Source organism: Notothenia rossii (assembly GCF_949606895.1).
Source record: "Notothenia rossii genome assembly, chromosome: 11".
NCBI classification, from domain to species: Eukaryota; Metazoa; Chordata; class Actinopteri; order Perciformes; family Nototheniidae; genus Notothenia; species Notothenia rossii.
Window position 1 is genome coordinate 12,995,698 of NC_136910.1, and position 26,679 is coordinate 13,022,376.

General features: G+C 39.1%; 1 protein-coding gene across 11 annotated transcripts in view; it reads right to left on the reverse strand.

Annotated features, from left to right (window-relative positions):
* The window catches only part of LOC307024856 (calcium-activated potassium channel subunit alpha-1a-like), a 78,454-nt gene that overhangs the window by 6,903 nt on the left and 44,872 nt on the right, over window positions 1-26,679 (reverse strand). For 3 of the 11 annotated variants that reach the window (XM_079659298.1, XM_079659300.1, XM_079659305.1), the window contains 24 exons: window positions 26,373-26,448; window positions 26,023-26,193; window positions 24,300-24,391; window positions 21,134-21,244; window positions 20,923-21,028; window positions 20,731-20,813; window positions 20,340-20,409; window positions 20,036-20,191; window positions 19,694-19,803; window positions 19,315-19,383; window positions 18,758-18,844; window positions 18,177-18,253; window positions 16,100-16,273; window positions 13,628-13,660; window positions 10,312-10,405; window positions 5,755-5,878; window positions 5,146-5,370; window positions 4,485-4,677; window positions 3,472-3,585; window positions 3,166-3,258; window positions 2,105-2,235; window positions 1,176-1,370; window positions 543-661; window positions 215-436 (listed from right to left, as the gene is read on the reverse strand). In XM_079659298.1, the coding sequence (XP_079515424.1) occupies window positions 215-436; window positions 543-661; window positions 1,176-1,370; window positions 2,105-2,235; window positions 3,166-3,258; window positions 3,472-3,585; window positions 4,485-4,677; window positions 5,146-5,370; window positions 5,755-5,878; window positions 10,312-10,405; window positions 13,628-13,660; window positions 16,100-16,273; window positions 18,177-18,253; window positions 18,758-18,844; window positions 19,315-19,383; window positions 19,694-19,803; window positions 20,036-20,191; window positions 20,340-20,409; window positions 20,731-20,813; window positions 20,923-21,028; window positions 21,134-21,244; window positions 24,300-24,391; window positions 26,023-26,193; window positions 26,373-26,448 (2,925 nt within the window). Of the gene's footprint in view, window positions 1-214; window positions 437-542; window positions 662-1,175; window positions 1,371-2,104; window positions 2,236-3,165; window positions 3,259-3,471; window positions 3,586-4,484; window positions 4,678-5,145; window positions 5,371-5,754; window positions 5,879-10,311; window positions 10,406-13,627; window positions 13,661-16,099; window positions 16,274-18,176; window positions 18,254-18,757; window positions 18,845-19,314; window positions 19,384-19,693; window positions 19,804-20,035; window positions 20,192-20,339; window positions 20,410-20,730; window positions 20,814-20,922; window positions 21,029-21,133; window positions 21,245-24,122; window positions 24,215-24,299; window positions 24,392-26,022; window positions 26,194-26,372; window positions 26,449-26,679 lie in introns of all 11 variants that reach the window. The other 8 variants (XM_079659301.1, XM_079659307.1, XM_079659302.1 and 5 more) reach the window with 8 other exon arrangements.

Consider the following 26,679-nt stretch of genomic DNA (forward strand, 5'->3'; position numbering starts at 1 on the left):
ATAAGAAATGTATGGACAAATTGGCAGCCCTTTGGAGGGGGCCTTCTCTGCCCTATGTCATTGGGAAGACCCAACCACACTGTTCTGAATGGGGTTAAACGCACACTTAAACATACAAACACAGTAAGACACAAATACACACATGAACACCAACACATGTTACTGTCACTTTGCAAAAGGACAGTTAGGACCGTAACGGGTGGCAGGCACATACTTTTGTTTGTCTCGTGAGTCCCTACTCTTGACGCGGTTGGTGCGGTTGGTGGTCGGTATAGAGTGGACGGAGGAGCTCTTTTTGCTGGAGGAATGAGACGAATGGGAAGAGTGGGAGAGGCTGGTCCGAGACTGGCCCGCGTTGTGGTCAAACTGCATCAGGCAGAATATCAGGTCTGAGGGCACCAGCTCAAACGCATAGGGAGGATTCGTTATGACATACCTGGAAGGGGAAAGGAGCAGATGGCAAACCGGTTCTAAATTTAGCAAAGGTGGAAACATTGGCTGTTTTACATCTCAATGCTAGGACACATTAGGTCCATACTCACCGCTTGGTACATTGGCTTTGTTGGTTTAGGTGTGCGTCCCGTAACCGATAAATGCCAAAGCACAACATGTTGTAGGTTTTCAGGGCTTTGCAAAACAGATCACCGTAACAACCCCCATCCTGCAAAACAATGACAAACAAATCCTAAATATGTAGTACAGAGTCTATATTTTCACAAAAGCAAAACAAAAAAATATCATAATCATCAATTACAAAGAATTTATAAACCTCCAGCATAGAAAATAAGTCCTTAACTGATCATTGTTCATTTGATAGATAGATTGAAGTCACGTGTAACATTTTTTGCAGACCTATTCCTAAAGGGAATAATTGAAAGCTTGGTAAAATACTGCATATTTTTAAATATATAAAAAGTGAAATTATCTTTATCACATCCATGTGCATAGAGTTCTTTCTTTTTCTATTGATTGGAAAACATCATATTTATAAGGCTGTGCTCAAACTGTATTAGTAAGAAATGTTGGGATGTTTTTATTCAATGCTCATACCCTTAATTGAGGATGACTAGAATGGATTAAACTCACCTATTTTTGGACATACAATCCCTTTCACTACACTACACAAGCAGACAGAGATGTGCTGAGTCCAGGGGGGACACAGACCAGTCTCTTACCCCCAGGTCGGCGAAGGGCCCGTCGTACAGGGCCAGCTGTGCCACGCGACACCTGTCCCTGTTCGCCAGCGTCTGTGGTGTGCTGTAGCCGCCTCGCAGCGCATTCTCCTCCGCCAGCAGCCCCTCCAGCTCCGGCGTCGCCCCGCCTGTTACCAATGTCCGGATCAAGGTGAGGATATTGTCATTGAAGTATGTCTAAAGGAATGAAGGTCGAGAGGGGATAAATCCTTCAGCAAACGCCACCACAGTCACAATTGAACCTTCTCAGAGTGCCAGCCAGGCCCAATGATGCTATCTAACCGTGCCCCGATGTGTCACATCGCTCCACACCCAGTGAAGAGAAGGAGAATCCAATTACTGCAGGTTACCCAAATACCCATCACTCAACACAGGAAGTCCTGGCACACATTCAGGCTGTCCAGGCATTTCTCACGGCAAAAAAACTGACATTTATGTAGAAACTGCATGAAAAGACTGAAGATATACTTTCCCCAATGAAGTTGCTATCTTTTAAATTACATTCAGTTACGGCTTTGTTAATTTGAAAAAGGGCAAGTGTCTGTACCCCGGTCTCTTGTCTCCCCCTGCTTGTACGGCACAGTGACATCTCCCTTGGCTACTGACAGCGCTATTGAGTCAGATGATGGATGAGGGCTGTCCATTAGGTAGCATTACCTTTGTCTACACTGGAGCGCACTTGAAGGCAGCTTTGTTCTAACCTCACTCAAACTGAAAGGGAGACAAGTCAAGCCATCATACCCAGTCTTGTCAACTGTTGTTTTAACGTGAGAGGAGAAAAGAGTTCTCACATTTTGGGGAGGGGCTGGATATAAAATAACAAGATTTCTTGCATATTTCAGATCATTTACGGATATTATATGTCACTGCACGATAAACGAATACTGCCCGCTAAATCATTTTCAACTTACAGCACTCATTAGGGAATCCAACACACTGACGGCGAAGGCTGTCCCACAGGCAAACGGCTGGGTGAGGTATAACTCTGTGTCAGGGTCGTCATCGTCATCTTGGTCCAGGAACTGAACGTTTGAGTCGTTCACTATGGAGATAAACATCACCATTTTATTAGCAATTTGTATTTGTTCATGGTTTTCTCTGTTCTACAAACCAGATCTCAGGTAAAGGTTGATTATGAAGCAGGCACTTGATTCACGTGAAGAGGAAGAAACAGAAGTAAAGTGGTTGTGCAACACAGTCAGAAGCTGCAGATATGGACTGTATTATAAATCTGTGTATGGTTCCAACATTTCTCCTTAGTTCGTAATTTGGACAAAATTGTTTTCAATTAAACATGTCTGGCATTTGAGTTCGGTCATGTAGCTAACTTGCCTTTGCTACATTCCATATCCAGTACATGCACACTCATGACACCATGCATATCGTCGAAGATTCAGGCCTTGACTCAAAGTCCTCATATAGTCAGTATCAGAAACACCAATATGCCATTGTTTGTCTTGTAAATCCAAGACAGAAAGTCCAATTAGTTGTACTAGCATGTCAAAACCAATGAAAGTATCTCAGTGCCCGAGAACCTTCTTTGAAGACGTCTTTGAGGATAAAAACACATGCAGAAGAATGAAGAAAGTAACAATGTAAAATTTAGTTGGAGAACTGCTACTTCTGTGAGGAAAGGAATACATGTCAGTCATATCGACAGTGCAGAGATGAAAGTAAGTGCGCGGGCCAGAGAATGTGATCCGACAGAAGATACTATAAGAACAGCTACAAGGACTTCTGAGGGATCAAAGGCCTTGTAATTCTTAGAAAAATAAAAAGGAAAAATGTTGCTTTGAGATAAGGGGGCCAAAACAAGACAGGCAATTCCAACCACAACCAAGGGGAAAATGTGCTCAAAGTGATGCCATGGGAATGGACTGAGCCTCTAGTGCAGCGAGAGAAATCAAAAGGAAGCTGATATGGAGGCAGCAGCAGTAACAACACTGCAGAACAGGACAGAGGCACTTCTTACCAAGCTCAGTTATCATTTGTATGCTGGTCCCACTGCTTTTATCCTGACTGAATGAAATCACAGGCAGTCTTTTGCCTGGCTTTGCTAATGGTGCTAGACAAGTGTTGAGGAAAAACAGTTACTGGAGCATGTCAACAAGGGACAAAAAAAGCAGTAAAAAAACCTCCACTTTTAGTACGGTTAGTCAAGTGTTGACAGCCTCTAATTGCAGAAATTGTGTTCTCAGATCTGTTTACAACTATTTAACTGGCAACAGTAGAGCTAGCATATCAATCAGCTGACAGGAGAGAACAGCAGCAAGCATACCCAGCTCTGTTATGATGGGAATATTTGCTCCCGTTGTGACGGAAGTCTGCCTCACTAATCCATGGACTGGGCTGTTTTCAGGAGAGGATCTATCCATCCCGGGTGGTGTAAAACCTAAATGGACACACATAATTTGAAGCACATCTGTTAATGCAATATTCAATACTTCATCAGAGGCTACAAACCGGCGTATCAGCAAAACTAATACGCCGGGGCTTTTCCATCCGTTCCCGGCCACTGCTATCGCATAAAGTTGCTGAGTGCGATGTTACAGTATTCTTGACAAGGTCCAATATTAGTCTATCCATAATAGATGTGACATACTGCTCATTTTGTTTCCCTTAAATTGTGTGTGCATGGACACGGAAACCTACAAAAGTATAGAGAGTAAAGAGCCAGGAAATAGAAAAATAAGCGCCGCAAGATTGAATTCAAATTGACTTGACATTCCTTGCTTTCCTCAGAGTGACAAGTAAGCACATTAAATCAGTGATGTTGTATGTATAATACATAGGCCGTGTTTTGACATCCATCACTAACTGCTGACTAAGGCAAATGCGAGGTCATACATGTATTAGAGAAATAATTAAATTGGCAGAGTTTTTTTTTTTTTACCTCAGGTCAAAAGGTTTCTAAAAGCATTTCTCAGTGTCGCAGAATGACCATTATTGATGGCCATCTCAAGCTAACTGAGTGCTTCAGTTGCTTTTTTGAAAGCTGTAACATGCAATATTCATAAATTATACACATTATGTTCCTTTTACAAACAGTCCCATAAAGTGAAAAATAAATAAAAGCCAGGTGAGGCATTTTAGCCAACACTGTGCTTGTTGCCACCAATTAGGTTTGTGAAGAAACCAGTTGTTACAGTAACCTGAGGAACAGTCACTAGGGTTTACTGTCAAATGCACTGACACCAGGTCAGCCAGGCAGCACCCAGTGAGGGATATTCTGTGTGCCAGGACCCTGTCCCTTCCAGGCGGTGCAGTGAACTATGATAGGGCGCTCCTTACCTTGGGAATTAGCCTGCAAGACCCCGATGCTGTCGTCAAACAGCATGGATTTGATGTTGAGTGACGCCAAGATGCATTCCTTGTCCTGAAGTGATGCATCGTCAATATTGTTCTGATTGGCTGACAGAATGACACACATGTCGCAGAGGTTGATGTTTACAGCCCTCAGATCTGCCCGACTCAACGGCGTGCCCTTTGAGAGGAAGTGAAGGAGAGAATTTGTAATCTCACCTGTATGACACCAAGAAGTGAATGAAAATGCAGCTACTTTAAAGTACAGCTTTCATATTTTTTGGGAAGGAAAAAGTGGTCCTGACTTGAGCTCTAAGTTAGCTTTGACGTTTTAAAGATTTAGCACAAACCTAAATAAAGCTTTGAGTTGCTTAAATATATATTTTTTAATGCAAAGAATACATTTTGATTTTGCAGGAAAAACTTAAGGATCACTGTGGGGAAAAATGTCATTGCACACCACCTAAAAGTTAGGAGATATTACACTTATAACCACATCATGGCAGCCATAGTGGAAAAGTCAGGGGATTACTGTATAGAGCCACCAGAATACATTTTTTTGTGACTATATCTGTAATAAATTTCATGCTAATATTCAACATATTTCATTCCAGATGTTTATTCTATCTGGGTGTTTGGTTATACTCACAGGTAAAATGGAGACCTTTGGAAAATTGTGAAGAGTTTCCCACTCCCGCTTCAGATACTCCAGGGAGCCGACAAACACAATGTGCTTCAGCTCGTGGTAGTGGAAGTTGCTCGCTCTCAGAGGCATGACGAAGTTTCGGAGACCGATCAATGCTGACTTCACATCTCCGAATATGCACACGACCACATGGCCGCTCAGAACCGTCATGGCTGCCTCGCTCCGGGTCTGAGAGGGAAAGAAGAACACACGGTTTAAAAAATATATATCATTTATATATGTGTACGACATAAATGTGACATGAAGTGGCTTTTTTAGCAAACGTTAGTGCTTTCTCTTCTATCAGTTGCCTATTTAAGCTGTCAAATATATTATGCAGTTCATGACTGCAATTGACTATGAAAGTAATTTGAAAAATGGCATATGTATTAGGACAAGAAATGTTCTATGTACAGGGAGCCCATATAGCAAATGAAATGTCAAACACCTCATTACAGAGTGTTTAAGTGCCCTGTCAACCTCTGATGGTACTTTGTGACATGACACATCTGTCACCGGGTAGAAGAGTGTCAGGGACAAATGACGTGTGCCCAGTAAAAGAGCAGAACCCACCAAGATGACCTTCTCGATGTCTTTGGACGGGCACCAGTGAAACATCCCTGTGGAGTCGTATTTCTTTATGTTCTCGTCCATGCTCTCCATCTGATCGTTCCCCGGGATGACAAGCGGGTCATGTCTAATCAAACAAAAACATGGGGAGAGGGAATGAAAAAATACCATCACCATAAACACAAATTAAATCGACTAGTTCTTGGCATTTGACTTATAAAGCTTAATTCTTAGATGATTAACCTGAGAATATAATCCACAAGCCTGCTTAAATAATAATATTGATGAAAGATTTTCTACAAAAAGAAATATGAGGTTGAATAAAAAAAAAAAGGTTATATAAAAATGTAAAAAAATCAAGTTCACAAAAGATGTTAATAAAACCACCTTAAAATTGGACAAATTAAAATTATAATAAATTGAAAAAAGAAATAGAAATAATTATAATACAAGAAGATTAAATTAAAAACATTCATCAATAACCATTTCAATATTTAGGGCTCCTTCACACAAATAAAAAAAAGTAGCTTTCTTCCTTTTCCCCCCTCTTTACTCATTCCTGTCAGAGCCCATCTGCAGAAATGCCAACAAAACTGCCATGTCATCAAGCAGAGTGACATCAGCAGCGGCAGCCAGGCGGAAGAGGATGGCAGCAACACACTGCGCTGACTGGCATGAGCATGGAGATGCAATTACGCCCCCTTACTACATACAGCTTTTGACATTGTGTGCTGCGTTATAAAAGCTTTAACAGACCAGACTTTAAATATTTCAGCTATTTTCCCAATCACATTTGCAGTTCCATGTGAAGGGTATTAATGTTTAAACAGAGCATCAGAACTACATAAACTCATTTCACTGAGCGCTGCGGTGAGCTTATCCTACCTAACACTGACCACTAAAGTGGTCTCAACACGAGTACCTGCTGTTCACCACGCTTGTTCAGTGATATGATTTTTTTAAATATATTTTAAGTATAATACTGTATGTCACCTCTTCTACTTCTCAAACCCACCCACAAGAAGAAAAACATCAAACATACAATCAAATAAGCTAAAGAAACAACCCAAAACAATTATTTTAAATAAAACAAATGTAGGTAGGCTATACAAAATGTATTAGAAAAAAAAGATATGCATTGTCTTTTCCTAACATAAATCATGCATGTTCATACACCAAAATTGATATCACTGTTCATGGGCTGTTGCTTATCCCAGCATGCACCATAAGAGAGGCAGAGCACAGGATAAACACACACATTCTGTAGAATGATATCACACATTTACAATTACAGTAAATGGGCCCTATGCAATACACCATGAGATATTGTGTGTTTTTATAGACAACTTCGTAATTAACTGATGTGACATGTAATACATACATTTTGCTCAAACAAGACATCATTTTGTAAAATGATTAAAAAAAATACTGTCGCTAAATCGCAGTAGGATGCCATCAAAAGTCATTTATTTGAACAGTTAGGAGAAAACCTACTCAGACTAAAAGAGAACATAGAAACATAATAAAGAAAAGCCTTAATATGGTCAAACATCATCCACTACAATAGCAACAAAGCTAACCACAGCCTGTGCCCAACACAATTCCCTTTGCACTAAATTGACTGTCAGATCCAGATCACAGTTGAAGAGGTTATCCTCTGCAACTCAGACAGAAGCCTTCTGTCTCTGTCCAAAACCTTTTAAATACTTCTCCCCATAAGAAGAGCTCCTGTTTAATCCATGGGAGTACTTTAAAAGAATGCTGCTTTAAGTAACAGTTAAGTATGCATGAAAGTGTCCGCTGAAACTACCATCCCTCGGGCTCCAACAGACTGCCGCCAAAAAAGCCCGCCTTGGGCTTACTGCATTTACCCCTAGGCTAGACCTGGATGTCCTTTCAAGAATGGAAGTAGTTGGAGAAGCAAATGTCCTTTCTGCCTTTTTCCACCTCTCAAACTCACATCTGTCAAAGCAATTGTAGTTTAAAAGGACAGTGTGCACATTAAAATCTATGGATGAATGTAAAATATTATATTAAAAAGTATAAGATCTACAAATATGTTAATGTTCAATAAAATATACCGGACCTATATGATAAATATTACCTAGTGATATGTATACCTTGACACTGTACACTAAAAATGTTACATGAGTAAACAGTTAATATTATGATTATAAGTCTATAGACTATTGAATAGCTGTGAAAATAATCCATAAAAACTTCTCAGAGCACAATGTGGCATCTTCAAATTGCTGACCAAAAATATTACATTTAAAATGATATAAAGCAGCTTCATAAATTATGTTATCCAGTGAATCAACAAATCGATAGTTTTAGCACTGCTTATCCATAACAATCCTCGTCCATAACTCTTGTTGCACTCAACATCACCGCTTCTACTCGAGTCTGAAGTTCCAATAAGAGTGAAAGCATTTAGTGGTTTTACACCCCGGCTAAATATTTCATCAGAAGTCGAATGTTTCACCACTCACTCACTGGAGCCGCTGTCACTTCAGTTTGTCCTTGTGGAAGATGACTGGTGAGGCCGAGCTCTGCCAGGATAGCTATCGCTCACTGTCAGCCGTGTCGGCCTGTCACTATCCTGCACTGCCAATTGCCTCAGCAGTCCTGTAGCAGACATGACGTGTATGTCGCGGTGCGGTGCGATGTGACCCAACGCGTTGTGACATCCCACAATTAGATGTGTCTTATGACCCATCAAGGAGCCTGTGGAAATGGTGTTAATTTCAGTGAGGTCGTCATTGCTAAGTTGCAGACAGGATGTGTTAGATTGCTGATACATCTGGAAACAGGAGACAGTTCTGCTTCTCCAGATGATTGCTTTCTTATTTTGTGCGCTTCTTTTCATTACACAGAGCAGAAGTGTCTGCGAGTGTCTTCTCTGGAAACGCACTTCTAAACATAGAAAACCATCAGCAGCATAATTCACTGCCTTAGTGGTAAAGATGACACGTTTGACAAGACTTCACACGTCATGACCGAACAACATAAAGCCAGGTGTCTTCCAGAGGAGTGTAATGACACCTGAGAGAGACACAAAGTAGAAGCTAAACATGCATATTATGTAAATGTTCTATTCCAGTACCACTGCAAAGCAGCACAAGTAGTGAGGGCAGGCAAAGTCTTTGGAAATCCTTCCCATCATGCAAACTGACAAAGGCTTGCTCTTCAAAACCCTCAGCCAATCTGTTGATCATCACTTATTTACAAAGGCCTTGAGACCGCAGGTCCTGTAAAAACACATTTGATATAGTATACACCCAGATGTTTTTTTCTCGGCTTGTTGCAGTGAAGTCACCCTAAGGCTACCGCTGAGAATCCCTCTCCAGCGCCCAGGCAGCAGACGCGCTGGATAAAATAACACATCCACCTGTGCTGAGCGGCGTATTTGCATGGCAAGTAGATGGATTGGTTTTGGTGGGCTGATATTTTGCTGATGGCTATTGCTTTAGAAAAGCCTAGTTGTGTTACCCAAGAGACTGGAAATCACCTGGAGCAAATCAACTTTGACACAACTTTGAACCAAATCAAACAATCAAACAATGGCAAACGCCCACCAGAAGAAACAGAGGCCATAGATCAAAGGAAAATGCTAAATAGTGCAGAAAACACTCCTTTATATATATATATATATATATATATATATATATAATACAACCTCAATTATATATAATAACACATACATTTGTGGATTTATTTCTGAATGTTAAATGAATAGCAGCTATATTAGCAATGGGAGCATAAAGTCATCTGTCAGTTTTAATTCAATTTCATCTCTATTATTCCACTTTGTATACATCAGGCTGCAAGACTTCCCTGGTGCCTTGCTTCCTTTTAACATGGCACTTAATGACAATGACTATTACTATCCCTGTAATGGCTTCTTGTTGAATAACAGCGTCATCCAGTCAAAATCAATAAGCTCCAATTTAATTTTACGGGACAAGATAAAAGCAAGGTAGCATTTGAATTCTCCTTTCATTGTGATGATACATATCATCTGTGGCCTAACGTGCTGAGGAGAGCTCAGAGGGATCCAACAATAGATGAATAGCCCTGGGCTATCTATCCTTTAGAGCCTCTCTGACTGCCTGCCGCTGTCATTAGTGCCAGGCCGGTTTAAGAGCTGCAATCTGTGGGTGTCACTTGGAAACCTCGCAGCATAGAGCAAGTCTTACATGTTTGCAATAAAACAGGACCTTGCTTTCAGCCACAGAGTCTTATAAACCAACTGTACGATATGCCTGCACAGCATCAAACAGCAGACAGCGATTAGCTCGTAACATAGTGGAGTGTTTACCAGCTTACGAGCCAGCTGTTATTCACAGTAGTTGGTGGCAACAGAAAACAGGCTAAAAAGAAAATATATTTGGACTAACATTTGTTGTGTTTGGTGAAGGCAATTTTGCCAAAACAACTTGGTGATAGTTATTCAGTGTTGTGTACATTTGGTTCTTAAATCATACTAAATAAATACACTCAACAGTACATCTTCCAATAGAACAATTAACAGCACCAGAAATGGCAGAAATGTCCTACCTCATTATTTTAGGTGAGGAGTTTGGAGAATTTCTCATGCCTCCATTACGTTGCTTTTTCTTCGGCGATAACGCCAACTGTTGGTCCTCTTCGACTGCAATAAAAAGACAGTATTAGAAGCAAATTATCAGAAGTAGGAATCGGAATGAATCAAAAATCAGTGACAGCTAAAAATAACAAGACGGCACAATCGGAGGTCAGTGAATTCAAAGAGATTATAGGGTTACAGAGACATGGAGTGGACAGAGGTTGGGAGAAGACGATGGAGTGGACAGGACACTTTAAGTTGAATGCAACAGTCCAATGTTTGCATGATGAGGACAGCAGACATTAGCACATTGCATGAATGTGTATGGAGATGCAAACATGCAATAGTGCCATTATCAACCTTCATGCCGGGTGCTAAAGTCTAATCTGAGAGGTTTTATTCAACACACACACACACACACACACACTAATCCAGAGAAAATCTGTAAACCAGATAATGAAGTTCCACAAATACCTCAAAGGGTATTAGGATACTTTCATTTTTCAATCCCTTGTTAGTACAAATTTCCTCAGGCATAGACTTGGCTAGCTCCTCATACTAATCATTCACATTGTCATTTAATTAAGATAATAACCTATAAACATCATGCGCCCAGCTTTATAAATAAGGCTTGTTTTGTGCCAATACTCAATCCAGTCTGGATTGCTGGTATTCGTTTTGGGAGTGACACCCTGGGCTCATATAATCATGTGGGTCCTCGTGCCAGAGTGATTTATGTACAGCTGAGGGGCCCCTTGGACATTGTCTTTATCACTACAGGAAACTGCACTGAGCCCTTCATAGGGAACAAATTACAAGTTTTACCCTCGAGTAAAAATCAGGCAAATATTTGTACAAGCTAATATCACAGCTGAAGAAAACAACCCCTCTCTCTGGCAGTCGCTGGTAAAATAAACACAAGCAGCGAGAAGTGTTTTCGCTAATCGCATTTTAACAGCCATCGTTAATAGTGGGAATAGCTTGTTACACGTCATGGAAAACACGCTTGAGTATTTTTTAATGATAGTTCAAGCTGTCAAGGACGAAGAAAAACCAGACTGGCTTTCGTCAAAAGGAGTAAAGTCCCAACAATCATGCTCTTCTGCAGATGAACGCATGATTTCCAGCGCGGCTAGCATTTCTAAGAGCAACATTATAATGGAAAATGATGAGTTATAGGGGGGGGGGGCTTCCAGTAGAGAGTGATGCTCCAACACACTGGCCCTTCACATCTCTTCTTGGCCTGTTCAATATTTAATGTTTCACAGCTGACAGCTGCACACACTGGGTCATTAGTAAGGAATGCTACACATGCAACCACTCCAGCCTGGCAAGCACATGTTTCGGTGCTGTTGTTGAGTACAGGCCTGCCAAACACGCCGAGGGGAGGGTGGCCCTTACAGTGCCTGCGACTGAGCGTGCTGTTATTGGAGTGACTGGGGTGGTATCTGCATTTCACCGGAAGGCTACGTGCCCTCGGTAGCCGGCTCAGGTCCCCAGAGCCTGTGATGCCCAGTCTCAGAGCGGGGGGCTTGGCGGGGGGCAGCAGGCTTCCCTTGCGGTTGTTTACCAACGGGACGGACACAACAGCGACTCCGCTACGGGGCCCCCTAAAGACCACGCTGGCTGAGCTGTGGTTCAGTTTAGCGGAGTTGTATTGATAATCTGCCGACAGGATCAGGGGACCGTTGTTAACTGCTAAATGAAGAGGAGGCACAATCAGGATCTGTACAATGCAGATACATTGATTCTCTGCTTTTTTTTAAAGGGCAGTTAACCCAAAAAAAAAAATATTCTGACCTCTAGTGCTATATTGCTATGTCGATGGCATTCATTTTATGAGCCAAGGCTTTGAGTTTGTGTTCTGAGACTCGTGCATCAATCCTTATAGCATGGAGGTAAATCAATTACATTTGTAGCACAACATTGAAACAAAAATATTAAAATAAAGCTAAGGACTTACGCTCAATAGCTTTCATTGGAACTACTTCCTGCTGAAGAACTAGTCACAGTACATTATGTAAATTATTCCAGAGTAAGACATGTTCATTCTTCTGAAATCCTTTTTTAATGTTGTGAGCACTACAAATACATTTCACCACCAGATATTTCGAAACACAGATGCATAAAGTTGAATATAATCTGCATGAGTAGATACCACAAGCGGAAGGTCATAAAGCCTTGCTTTGTGTGAACCAACACTTTAACTCCTCGCATTAACCTAAGATAGGATTTGATTTAAACTGACTTCCCTAAGACCTGCAGTGTGTATGTTAATAAAACATCTTTAGACTCTTATCATAATTAAAGCCCAATCACTGGTTTGCGGGGGTAATTCTTTCTGGCATAAGAATGCTAATAGCTGAATAATTAAAAAAGCTCATTTTTATTAAACACCACTTAACCACTTGGTCTAGCCACCAATGAAATGTTGGACTTGACATTTACTTTGATATTTATAATAAACATGAATTAATAAATATGCTTTTTAGGTGTTCCAGCTATTGTTATGCCATAAGAACAAGGAGGTGACAATGTGAATCAACTACCACTGGCTGCTGTGTGCAGTTTATGCCGGATGAGGGACACATTCATTCAGTATCCACTCTATTTGAAATGTGGTCGCTTACTACTCCACTGGTGGTAAAGATGGCATGATAAAATAGGAATAAAAAGGAAACAGAAGAAAATTGTACCACAAAAAATGTCTAGGAGCTCAAATGGGGGAATAGAGATGATTATTTCAACAGTCAGCTGTCGGGCAGATTATCCTCCCTGCTCCAGACCTCCACTTTTCATCTGCCCCATGTCAAACATGCCTAACACTTCCCAAGGACAACGCACTGTGGCAGATTTGCACTAGATCACTGATCATGTTGAAGTGGATGGCCCACATGGTTCACTCTAGTGGCTAAGAGAAATATTAAACTCTTAAGTGTAGTCATATTAATCCTGTCTATTTTATAACATGGGTCTACATTATAAATCCTTGCACACATTTGCTCTAAATGTTGTATTTCCATCTGATTGATCCATCCCCACGCACAGTGAAGCAGTAGCACCATCTACTGCTGAGCTGTAACTGATACCCAACACAAACCAATCAAATATTTCCCTGATGCTTTGCGTATAAAACAAAATGATTGATGATGACAGACTGCAGTGATGAGCAGCAAACAGTGAAAAACAACCGGTTAGAGACAGTTAAAGGGATGATAGCTGAGAAAGCACAAGTGGAAGGATTAAAGAAAACAAATGACAAAATAGAGAATGAAAATCAAAACTTACTTGACTTGATATATCCATTATAGCTATTTTTAGCTGAGAAAAATGCAGAGACAGAGATGAAAGGTTAGAGGGAAGATCAGGTTGTAATGAAAGCAAATTATAAATGACAACAGAAGGCTGCAGGTTTAAAACAGTGTGGTGCCTTGAAGACAACACGGACAAAGCAATGAGAGAAAAAACACGGGTCAGTTAGGAACATGACTCTTCATCAATGTGGTCATTGAGCTGGAACAGTGGATCATTTTCAGTGTTTCAGTGTACCTACGGAGCATTTGAGGCAGCACAGTTAGTGTTTTTTTTAAACAAAGTTAAGGCTATCTGATATATTGTGTTAATTAATATAGTAGTAGAAATTAGTCATAGTTGCATTCAAGCCAAGGAAAAATGTCTATCACCACAATTTTCGAAGCTGGTTCTTAAACTTAAAACAATTATCAAAATAATTGCAGATTCTGTTGGTTGATATCAGTGAATTATCTTTCTGCTCAAGATTACACATTACACTTGTTTTAGCAGCATTCAATTAATATATTTCAAACTAATGCACGTCCATGGTACAGCTCATATAATAATATATTTTGACTGGGAAAATAAATGTAGCATTTATTTTTACTTGGATGTGTAGATGTCTTTAGATGTGAAATTCTCCTGTGCTTACATTTAAATAACATTTAGTCGGGAAGTTCCTAAAATATATCACATTACTATAATGTTGTCTTGTTTTGAAGTCTATATTACTTGTTTATGTTTCCTTTTCTTGCCCAAAAGCTGTTTCCCGTTCCTCTGCCCTGCCTGACACAACCTGCACTGGTGCACGGAAGTTTCTGTGTGTCACTTTTTTGGAGCCGTGAGTCCCACACATTCTCATTAGTACCTTATTTCAACCCCTTGCTTACAATAAAGGTCATGCATTGAGCTTAAGGCAGGACAGTGACAGCAATGTTCAAACAGGGACCTTGCTGGTCCTGGCATCTGTCGCCTGCAATCGGAGGGCGCGAGCAGAGTCACAGGACTAACAGGCTAGCATCTGTCCCACAACGAGAGAGGAGGAGAGGGGCGGGGGCACTCGGCTGCCTGGTGGTTAGGAACTGTCAGGCTGAGTTTCATGACAACCGGTAGCACTCCAAAAATGAAAATGCAAACATAATTTCCATGTCAGGCTGCATAAGGCCTCTCTCCACGCGGCTCTCCCTCCGTGTCGACAGCGACTCGGGAGCTCGGCTGGAGATCAGCTAGCCAGGCGATGCTCACAGCACACACCCCTGGAGGGGGGGGGGGGGGGGGGGGCCCTGAGACGTTCAACCACAACAGAATGGTCTTTGATCTAGAGATAATCACTAAAGCTGTATGACAGTCTGCAATGTTTTCCAGCAAATTGTATCAACGCTCTGCAAACTGGAACACATTCTTCATGCCTTCTGCGATATATCAGAACAATTTAACATGCCCGCAGGGAATCACACTTAAGAATTTATATGCTGCTCAACTCGGTTTGTTTCTCTGAGATCATATGATCCAGCACTACTCTATTGCCTGTTATTCCTCCTGCAGTCCAATACAATACAGATCTTTTCTATTGCATATCCTGTTCATCATTTTGTAAAATTCAATAAATATCTTGAAACTTCAACGCCTTTAAAGCCCACGACTACAATCTCTTCTTTGCTGGCAATGAACGTGGGCCTGGTTTGAGAACTGAATATATTTAAGAAATGTCACCCTCAGTGGTTGTTCAAGCTTTTGATCTTAATTTAATAAAACCAGTACATTAACCTCAATATGTACTGCTACACTCAGAACATCCCCTCGGGCGCTCTTAAGCCTGCCTCTTCATTTTTAAATGAATTGTCAGTGGCATTTATAATAAATATCTAAAATACTATCCTGTCCCCCCATTCCTGGAGGGCACAGTAGGGAAATATTTGGTATGTTATTTGGGTTATTCTAAAATAATTAGTGACCCTCTCCAGTGACATCATTATAGCTCTCGTGCACTCCTATTAAAACAAATCATCTGAAGAAATGCATTTTGAATTCTTCAACAGGGTTCCCAAGAGATTTGTGGCGGGAATGCAAAGCGCAATGTCTTCTCAATAGGTTTGCGGGGTCATTGGAGGAGAAGCATATTATCTTTCAGAAGCAAATTTTTTTCACACTGGAAAAATTCACTATGACTGAGGTGATTTAAACTATAAGTCCATTTGAATCCACATTCTCTGACAAAACAACAGCAACACAGTACACTGGCATGCTTCACAACAGCTAAAAGTCACTTCGAAAGGGAGCAACACAGGGGGAGGAACACGAACTGACTGAAATCATAAAGCTAAAGACTCATAAGCAACATCTTTATCCATGACAGTGACGACGAAGCTGCTAGAGCTAGACAGCACACAAGCTAAAGGCACATTGCAAGGATAACACAGTGCATGTTACAGACACTGAAGAGCACATGTCATGGCGACAACTTACAGGCACGTAAAGTGGCTGAGCAATCATTAACAGAGACAGCAGAGAGTGGGATGTCGCGTCGAGGGGAGTCCATGTTACAACGCACATTAACTGGCATGCAAGAGCAGTCCCGCTCTGAGCGGCTGCAATCAAAACAACATGCCAGTCTGATTTTCTTGTAGGCGGCCGTCTTGGCTACAGTCACGGGTTCAGACGAGAGGAGAGGAAGAGCAGGTTAATGTAGAGGGTCGTTCTGGAGGAAGAGTGGACAAAGGCAAGACAGGACACAGAGGAAGGCTGCTGCTGGGATGCACAGGGTCGTAACAGCGTGCAAATGTCACAATTTGAATTTTGGTTTTTCGATTTTGGGGGATTTCTAGGATTAGTTGGGGAAATAATGAAGTCTTAAAATCATGTGGTTTAGGGGGGGGGAAAGTGACACGGGGGAAGGGGAGGTCATGACTTCTTTCTTTAGGAACAGAAGAGACAAGAACTTCTATGAGTTCCATCTTGTTGACACACCCTAAATAATTGTAATGCTTTCTTTATCAAACTGAGAAGTTAAACAGACATTTCTCCAACAAAAGGTCAAAGTAAATGTGACATTGTTTCTGGAATTAGAAATCCAGAAAGAATAAAAACAAATACAAGGTCCAACACTTGTTTGAAAAGACCATGATCCGTTTGACATTCCCAAGTTGCACATACCCCATGACATTGTTTTTTGTCACAAAACTATGCTGGGACAGACTGTGCAACCACCTCAGTGAATGACACTGTTTTGGGGTATGTTTCAGATAATACAATGGTTGTATCACCATAGTAAATGGTACTCTTTTCCCATGCTGGTGATTTTTTAGCTCTGCTCTTCTTGCAGGGAAGTTGCATTGTTCAAAGGACTGTGGGGACATCTGGTGGTAAGAAGGAGTATTTATATCTTAAACAGGCGTGACATAATTTGTCATGCTTTGTTTAGGGATGCTAAACTAAATACATTATTATTTTAGGTATTGCATAGTCAGCTGTGTCATTGTCTCTCTGGGTCTTTCAATACAATTGTTATAATATGTTTATCTAAAAGTATATCTTTTAGTTTTTTTAATGTTTTATTTGTTTTTGTTATGTTTTCCTCGATTTGAATGTGACGTGCACATGTCCATAGGCAGAGGGATCCAGGCAGCATCAACCATTTTACATGCAACATTTACAGTACACTCAAACATATTGCTTCAGTCGGGGTAGCAGGCTGTGTTTTCGGAGGGGAAATAAATCCACACTACTCACAATATATCACTATAAAGTGAATTGTTAAGGAAAGTGTCAAGTTCCCAAGCAGCAGGAAGAAAATACAGCACATGTTAAGATTAGGTGTAAGTGGTAGCTGTGCTAAATCCAAGAGAGAGCGCAACAAAACGTTTCAAGACACACAATCCATCCAGGTACCTGTGGTGTTAACAGTCTCTCTGAATGCCTGTTAACATCACTAAGTTATCAATGAACTGGAACAGCTATTATGCCGAAGAAAACATAGCATACACCTACACATGCAAACAGACAAAATGCATATTAAGACTGTTTTCACGGGTGGTTTGAGAGAAGTAAACTAGCTTGTTTCTTACTTTTCTGTGTATCTATGAGAGGTGGGAATCATAAGGAAGAGAATATGCTAAAAAGATTAATCATCAACCAGAGACACGAAAAATAAATACTTGACTGATCAGTTCACCAAAATCGTACAGGATAAATCACAAACCTGACTACATTATTACTTGTGGAAAGCTGTGTTTTCTAATTATGCTGAACTGACTTATTAATGACAGCAAATGTTAATGTTATATAGAGGTCCAAAAGCGCAGCATTACAAGGGAAACTTGGACTGCACCTGTGCGTTTTGGCTGCAGAAAGAAATCCAATTACCTTTGTTCATGCACAAGTAACAGGACGTTAATAATGAATGCAGGAACTAATTGGTTTGGACACATGGCTATGTAGGTCATGTAAATACATCATCACACTGCTAGATTGATGCTAACTCAGTGCTGTGAAGAAATGTTACTGAAGTTAAACAATGCAATGTTTTTTTAATGCAGTCACTTACATTTCTTGCATCCACATTTCTTTATCCTTTTGGGATCACTAATGTCATCGTGGCAGGCTTTGCAGTAAAACAGGGCCCTGTGGAAGAAAAATAGAAGTCCCATATTAAAATGGTAGCAGATAACAAAACATTTTGTGATCCCTGGTTTTCTAAAATAAGTCTCGAAAGTGTTTTAGGCATGAGTTGGAATGTGTTTAAAGTAAAACGTATTAAGTTATGTTGTAATTTGTAAGTTGCAAGCACTGGTAGCATGTGGTCCAACCCACCAGACTAACCAAACAAACCTCCTCTGATACTTGATTCTCGCAAGCAATTGTTGCAAAAATCCTTAGCTAACAAAAAGCTAGCAACATGTCAAGCTTATAGTCATATTGTACGAACTGGTAAAATGCAAACAACCCCACCAAAGAAATCCTCCTCTGGTACTTCATCCTAGCTAGCAACAACACTTTTCTTTGTGACTTCAGCTAACAACTTGCTAGCTAACAACAACCAGCTATCAACATGTTAAGCTAATTAGCATATTGCAAGGTTTACAACACTGTGTAGTTTTACTTTTAGACTCAAGTCCAATGTATTACCTCTTTACTTCTTTGGCATCACTGGCAATGAAGAAGCCCAATGTCCCCTCCTGCATTTTCACGTGGTTTCCAGGGTTTATCAGGGTGCTGCAAGGATTTATAGACCAAAGTTGTCACAACATAAAGTTCACAGAATTTACTGAGCAGTGACACGCTGGCAGGATCCATTTCCCCCACTCATTTGGCACAATAGCTTCTTTATTAAATGAAGTTGATGAAAGCAGATAGCAGTGACACCTAAAAGAGTGGAACATTTGCAGTATAAAAAGCACTAAACACAAAGCTTCAGCTATGTTTAAAGAAACCAACTGCCACCTTCCTCATGAATTTGTCAGGATGTTATCAAAATGCCTCTGATGTCTGTGAACAAACCAATTTAGACACCAATTTAGCAAATTTGGTAAAGCGGCTTGTGTTTGCAATCAAACAGAGGAGCTGATTCAAAGTAGCTTCATCACTGAAGGTAAATGCCGACAGCAAACACACCTGCGTGTTGAGGTTTTTGCATCCATGAATTTGAATGACTTTAACCAAACACTGTGAACACATCCACTTACCTGCACTCCCTTTGATCAGACTTGTACTCTATAGCTATCAGTAGCAGCTTTAGCTTCACATAGCAGAGTCTGCAAAAGAGAATGACACTATAATTAGACTTAACGCACAGTCAATATTTGTACTTTTGCAAAAGATTGTCTTAGCATTTAGTGCCACCTTTTTCCACTTACAGTAAGAGGTCTGATTTATTAAAAGCTAAAATGTACAAATTCAGGTGTTTACCATCATGTAAATATGGCTATTCAAGGATTTTAAGAGAAATTGCTCATACATGTATGGAGGCCAAAGAGGGACAATCGCAAAACATAATATGTAACAGAGAGGGAATCAGAAGAGAAGGCCACAAAGTATTTAAAATCTTTGTTTCTGTGTACTTACTCGCAAATGACAGGGAAGGACATGCCAACGAAGGCACTCGACAGGTACTCGGTGTACATCTCATTGGCCACTCCTTCTAGGTAATACTTCTGCCATGTGTCCTCCTCAATCTATAACAAAGATTTAACACAAAATACAAACAGCTTGTACCATTACGATGTTTTATTTAATTAAAACATTTATTCATGTTTTTACACATTCCTCCCCACCCAGTCACCAGATGTTGAACATGAGCCTCATCTGGGACAATTATTATTATATATTTCACAACTTTTTCATGGCCAACTTTACTTCTGAATTCAATCCAGTGATCACAGATGGCTGAATATTAGCTGTGGCTACCTTGATGAAGGACCTCATGGAGAAGAGGTTGGCCAGCATGGTGGAAAGGCCCTGAGCCAGGCAGCTCTGAGCGATGAAGCCCAGCTTCAGCTCCGCAAGGCAGATAGCATCGTCTCCCTCCTTCCAGTTCCAGCTCGGGATGTTCAAAAGGTGGGCCTGAACACAGAAAAATGTATACACTTATTCCAAAATTTAAAATGTAGGTGGACAAAAGGTTAAACAATAAAAAAGATCCAAAATATATAACACCCAAACATGATAAAATATGAATATAACATAAGTAAAAGCAACAGATTTGACCAACCTTATTGTGGTACTGCAACATTTGAGTGATTATTCTGATCTTTGGATGGTAGTTCTTGATAGATATTACTCTGCAGAAATGACAAAACAAATTAAGAACATTGCAAAACAGTTTTCCTAACTTACATGGCATGTGGTATCATTCTTAAAACATAACAACCTCCTACAAATTAGAAAAACAATTTTTTATCATTTATATTATTAACTAAATCCAGAGCTGGCAATCATTTATGCCTATAGATTTAAAACTATTCCAGTCTAATAAAATAACACTGCTGTAACAGATTCATATTTTCTCTCTTTAGGCTTTATCATTGAACATATTTACTTATACATTTCTGATTGAATTGTTCTCCTTAAACCCAATAAAATAACTTAATCACAGGGTTTACCTCATGATGTTGGATGCATCCTCAGCATCGGGGTCAGCACAGTATTTGTTGGCTAAGATTAAACAGGCATCAGCTGATTCGATCTGGAATAAAGATCACACACAGCAAACACACATCAGTAAGTATATAACCTTTAAAGACAGCACAGTTTCCCTCTGAGCCGCAGAGGACAAAGTATGATCTGTCACTTACCTTAACTCTGGCCAGGTCGTGTGGGTTCAGAACAGATCCTTGGTAAAACTCCACTTGAGTGAAATGACGCTTGAACAAGGCTTCCAGCTCAAGATTAGGGGAAATACTGACAGATAAAAAATAAACACTCTTAAATCCGAGGAGGAATATCATTTCCTATCTCACCAAGATTTTTTTTCATGAGGAAGGAAATGTTCTGTTTTGTACTTACTTATGAAGAAAAACAATTTCTACATTGACATCATCCCTGTCCTTGTGTAGGAAGTCTTTTAGAAAGTTGGACACACTCTCAAGTGTTATATGACCACAGACCACGATGTGCCTGGAAAATGAGTGGCAGAATCATAATGAAACTAAAATGTAGTCAGAATAACATTTAAAAAACAAACACGCACAGACAGACACACACATTGATGTTTCATCGTCATCGTTGTCCTGGAATCAAAAGGTAAATCTGAGATGAGAGAGATGTAATGGAAAAATAATCACTACCGTTTGTATTTAGGTGATTGAATTGAAATCATAAAAACTATGTTACAGGAAGGATGTTTCATGTTCCCGTCGTGACGAGAGAGGGCTGAATGAGAAGGTCAGAGAGCACTGTGGATTTCAGTATGAGATTATAAAGGATCAGAGTTTACTTAGATGGAGATTATAAAATCAGCACACAGTTTATCTCAATTCCCACATTATCACAGATCCTTTATGCAAGGAACCCACTTTATGTTTATTACTTTATATATAGTAAAACATGTCTATATGTATTGTTACTAAGAATATTATTTCAGATTTGTGTGATAAACTTTTTTGTTTCATCTTACTTTACTGCATTGAAGTTTTCTGGCTTCAATGTACAATAAAGACATATTTTCACCAGTTGTTTGGCTAATTTGTAAAGGAAAATTGATGAGTACACATTTAGAGTATTGATGCTGATGACATCAAGTAGACATGATGGAGGAGAGGGAAATAGAAAAATAAGGAGCTACAATCAAACATGCATTTCCAGACTTTCAAAATGTTGCAAAACTTTAGATTTTCGCTACTATGTAAGCTAGACAGATATTCGAGTGAGTAATTCTCACCAAACACGAACAAACGAATCGTTTCAAATCTACTAGTACATTATAAGTTCGTTGAAACATTTTCAATTCACCAATAATTAAAAAAAGTAGACAAAAGAACAAATACAAAATTGTACACGATACACAAGAAAATATTTGTTTTAACAAAAGAAGCAATGATTTGGTTTAAGAGAGTTTCCCAAACCAAGTCTGACTTCTTCCAAACTAAGTGCAGAAGCACAAAAGCATGCTACAACAAGCATTTGTTTGTTTGGAGGCATCAAGCAGAATCTCACTATCTTTAGAAACAGCGGCAGATCTTTGGACACTAACGTGTATTATGTGTTAAAGGAATAGTAAGACTTTTTGGGAAATTCACTTTTTTTTTGCCAAGTTGGATAAGATGATTGATGCTACTTTCACATCTGTGCTAAACTAAACTAAGCTAGCTTATATTAGTCTAGCAGGGGAAAACAGATATTCTGGTTCACATACCAGCATCTTTGAATCTCATAAATCAACACATTGTATGTTATTTTAAACTTTAAACGAAAATACATTTAAAAATGACAAGTTGTATTTAAATGGTGATTTACTTGCTAAGCTAAGCTAATGGCTTCCTGGCTCTAGTTTCCTGGTTATTCTACAGACATGACAGTTGTATCGATCTTATCACCCTACTTTCAGCAAGAAAATTAAAATGTGTATTCACCAAAATGTCAACTATTACTATAAACTCAAGATAAATGTTATTTAGTCCTGAGGGTGTAGGTCAGACTGAAGATAAAGGCCAAGAATGTTCAGAAGCAAAGCATGACAAAAAAAAGCATAGCAGCACAAATGTTTCCAAGACAGAAAAACAAAATTCCAGAGATCGGCATGAAGCAAGCGATGGCATACAGGACTCTTTTGAATCACTTCATTAAAAAAGAATGAAATTCAACATCATAAATGTGTTATTGTGGCTTCATCAATCTCAATAACTTTGTTTAAAAATAGCGTTTTTCATAAATTCACCACATTTAAATTTAATTTCTTAATAAGAAAATTCCCTAATTACAGTACCGTACCTATAAATTCCCTAAAGTCTACTAGGGGTAAGGTATTATTTATAACTATTACTATAACTATTAATCCGTATGTTCCTTTGATGTGATGACTGCAAACACTTGACTTACAAACACAAATTTGGCACAAATGTACATTGACAATAAGCAGCATAATTACAAGTAGGACACCACAGATCATGTAGGATTTTCTCAGGAACAGGAATTGCGATACACCTCTGAACTGGTGCGATGGGGGGGATCACACCAGTCTATTTTTGTTCTGAAATAAAGTTGTTTTTCATGCACAGTAAAATATAATTCTTTAATATGTTGATAATTATTTTATCTACATTTTTTTTTTTTTACTTTTAAACCAATGGCTGGTTAAAAGTTTAATCAGTGTCAAAAATGACTGCTCGAGTTATTGAAAAATATATGTAAAAATAATATATATAGTAAATATTTTTCCAACTGTTTCATAGATAATCACAATTATGGATTAGAGAGAAAACCCGACATGTGCCATCTTTAAACATGACAATAACAATATGTACATGATTACGCAGCAAAAATATCCATCCTTAAGTCATGATTGTCTCTTTTGAGGTCTCAGAAAACGAAATGAATGTGTCTGGTGATCAAAATTACTCAAAGAAACGCCTAATCAGAGTTTAGTCTTTGAAATGCTTTTCCCTATATCAAACATTTTCTATTGATAATGTAACTTTTTTCGATTGTTCGACTTAGTTAAAAAAAAGTATCCAGTTTACCTTAAAAGAGAGCCTTTATAATTCAATAACAGACAAAAATAACTTGTTGGGATAGAGATGTTTTTGCAGTGTAAAAGCAGACAGTCGTCCATCCATGACATACAGCAATGACAGCTTGGACACATAAAAGCAGCAGCAAAACAGTGAATTAAAGTCTACACATTAATCATGGCCAAGTTCTTCAGTCACAGTGTGACTTTAGTGCTAATTGAGATCATTACATCTCAAATTACAGTTTCATAATGTCTATGAGAGCCACTTTAGTCACACAACCACACCAATAAAAGTTAGCTGTTTTTTTCATTTGTTTGACTTACTTTCTGCCTCTGGTCGAGTTATAACTCCCTCCATATTTCTTCCGATTAAGGATGAGAGCAGCAATTTCTGGCACGTAGCGAGCAAACATGGCCTACATGCATGAAAAAGAAAAAGAAAAAGGCATGCAGAGAAGGTTCTACTGCGGCGGAGGCAGTAGAGCCTCCTTTAATACTTACTTTCTCCCATTAACCGCACTATAGGAACCACCATATTTCTTGCGGTTTCCTATTAACTCTATGATTTCAGGGACGTAGCTCGCAAACATGGCCTAAGGAGAAGATAGGAGACAGAAGAAGAGACTAAAAAAAAGATAGGCAATGGAGAGCAGGTCCTCTATTTCTACTTTAAAATAAATCTGTCTCAAAGAGGAACTCTACTGTGTGCAGGAGAAGTATTAGTATTTATCCAGAAAAAAGAAAAAAAAAGCTCATTCAAATTAGCCGTCTGAATGAAGCCTTGATTGAATCAGTTACATTCCAAATGTTGAGAAAAGTATGAATGTGAAAAAGGAAATCATAGGGCCAATATTTACGTATATTGGCAGAATATAGGAGAAAAATGACAGCTGATGAGTGGTATGTCAATCTGCGATAGAAAAATAGAAAAAATTAAGAAAAAGCCTTATGTGCCATGTTTCGTCCAACAAACACTTGTCAGGTTGATTTGAAAAGCACAGCCCAATGGATGGCAGACATTAACTCTACAAAATGGTAGTTAAAAGGGAATCAAGTTCTATTTTACAGATTTGACTAAGAGCTAAATAAAAATGTTGAATCGTCATGCCTCTCTGCGTTTCTGAGCAAAAGGTTTAGTTCCTGTAGGCTGAAACCACAAGAAAATGAATCTACAGTCGTTTAACACTGAATATATTTTATATATATATATAAAAATTATAAAAATTCCAAAAATGTTGTTATTCCAGACTTTCAGACAGTAACTAATATATTTCGCAAACATTTCTTCCAGCTCTTAATTTAAGATTCTGTGTAATTTAACACGAAGGTTAATATTATAATTAAAGCCTGCTGCACTGTTCAATCATAGTCAATATTATATAAATTCAAACACATATCCATCAACTTCTCCCTGCAAAATGGGATATCTTCAAAAGTTTTCCATTATTTAAAATATAATTCTGATGATTCGACCCATGTTTAGCTTTACACCATCATTTTGTTTGTACTGTCAGATGAAGTCAATGTTGTCTTGCTCTATATGAGGTTTACATGAATCTGATATTTTACTGATTAAAAAGGTAACTTTGGCTTCCCATGGAAATATTAAACGTATCTCTCTTTTCACCTTATTAAAGTGTTTCATCATGCTTTTTAATCCTCCCCCCCCCCGATTAAAACTTTATGTTCCAGATAACTGGGTTCTCTAAAATATCTTCGGCTACAGGTACGGATTTTTTCTGTAACATTAAGGATTTAGTTCATCCTTTTACAAATCTTCACCTGATGCAATGTATTGCCTATAATAGCTTTTAAATACGTTTTGGCATAATAAGCTAATGCTGCTATACATCCATCCAGCTAGGTGAGAAATCATCGCTGAGACAATGTGTTTGTTGGAAAGAGGGAGGGGAGGCAGGAGGGTGGAGCTACCTGAAACCGCAATACTTTTAAAGTTAATAACACATTCTTCAATATTACATGTCATATATGAATTAATAAACAACAGAATAGAACTCCAACATTCTTCCTAATGTAATGCTGCAATACTGCAGACAACTGATACAATAGATGACATGCAACACACTGTGGTAAAGTGGAAAGCCACAAAAACACCCCTATAGTAAACAACAGGTGACGGGCGTCCTGAACAACACCTGTCGGGTGTGATGATTGGTTGCATGGAGGATTCTAAGCAGGAAGAAGTAATGAGAGGGATTTTTACCAAACCGCCAAGGATGAAGAAGACCATAAACAGGCGGCCCAGGGTGGTTTTTGCATAAACATCTCCATAGCCCACAGTGGACATAGTAACCATGAGTAAGTAGACACATTCCCAGTAGGAAAGTGCTTGGGAATTCTGGAAGTTTTCCCATGGATCCCCTGAGTTTTCCACCTGGAAAAAAAGGTAGAGATTTGAACAACAACCAAATAACAACAACCAAATAACCCAAAATAAGTCAATAGAGAACACAGAAATAGAGAATCTCGACATTGCAATTATACTACTTGAGCAGCCATTACCAAAAACACCAAAATGCTTTCCCATTAACTAAATGGCTCCCACTAACTTACCAAGTGAATGAATCCTGCCGCAGTTAGCCACGTGCTTATGAAGATGGAACACAGGTTTACCAGCTTTATCGAGTTGCTATTTCAAAAAGAGCGGAACAAAAGTTATTCATTATTTGATATTTGCCTTGTTGATTACATTGTGTTCGAATAAAAAAAATGTATAAAAAACTTGATTTATGTTTTTAAAAATACCCATGCATTTAGGGAAATGTTCTCCTCACTTTGAATGTGAGATTTTCATGTGTGCTATTCTTAAAATAATAAAGACCATTCCTGTTTCTCAGTGTCGAGTAGAGCTGCTGCAGAG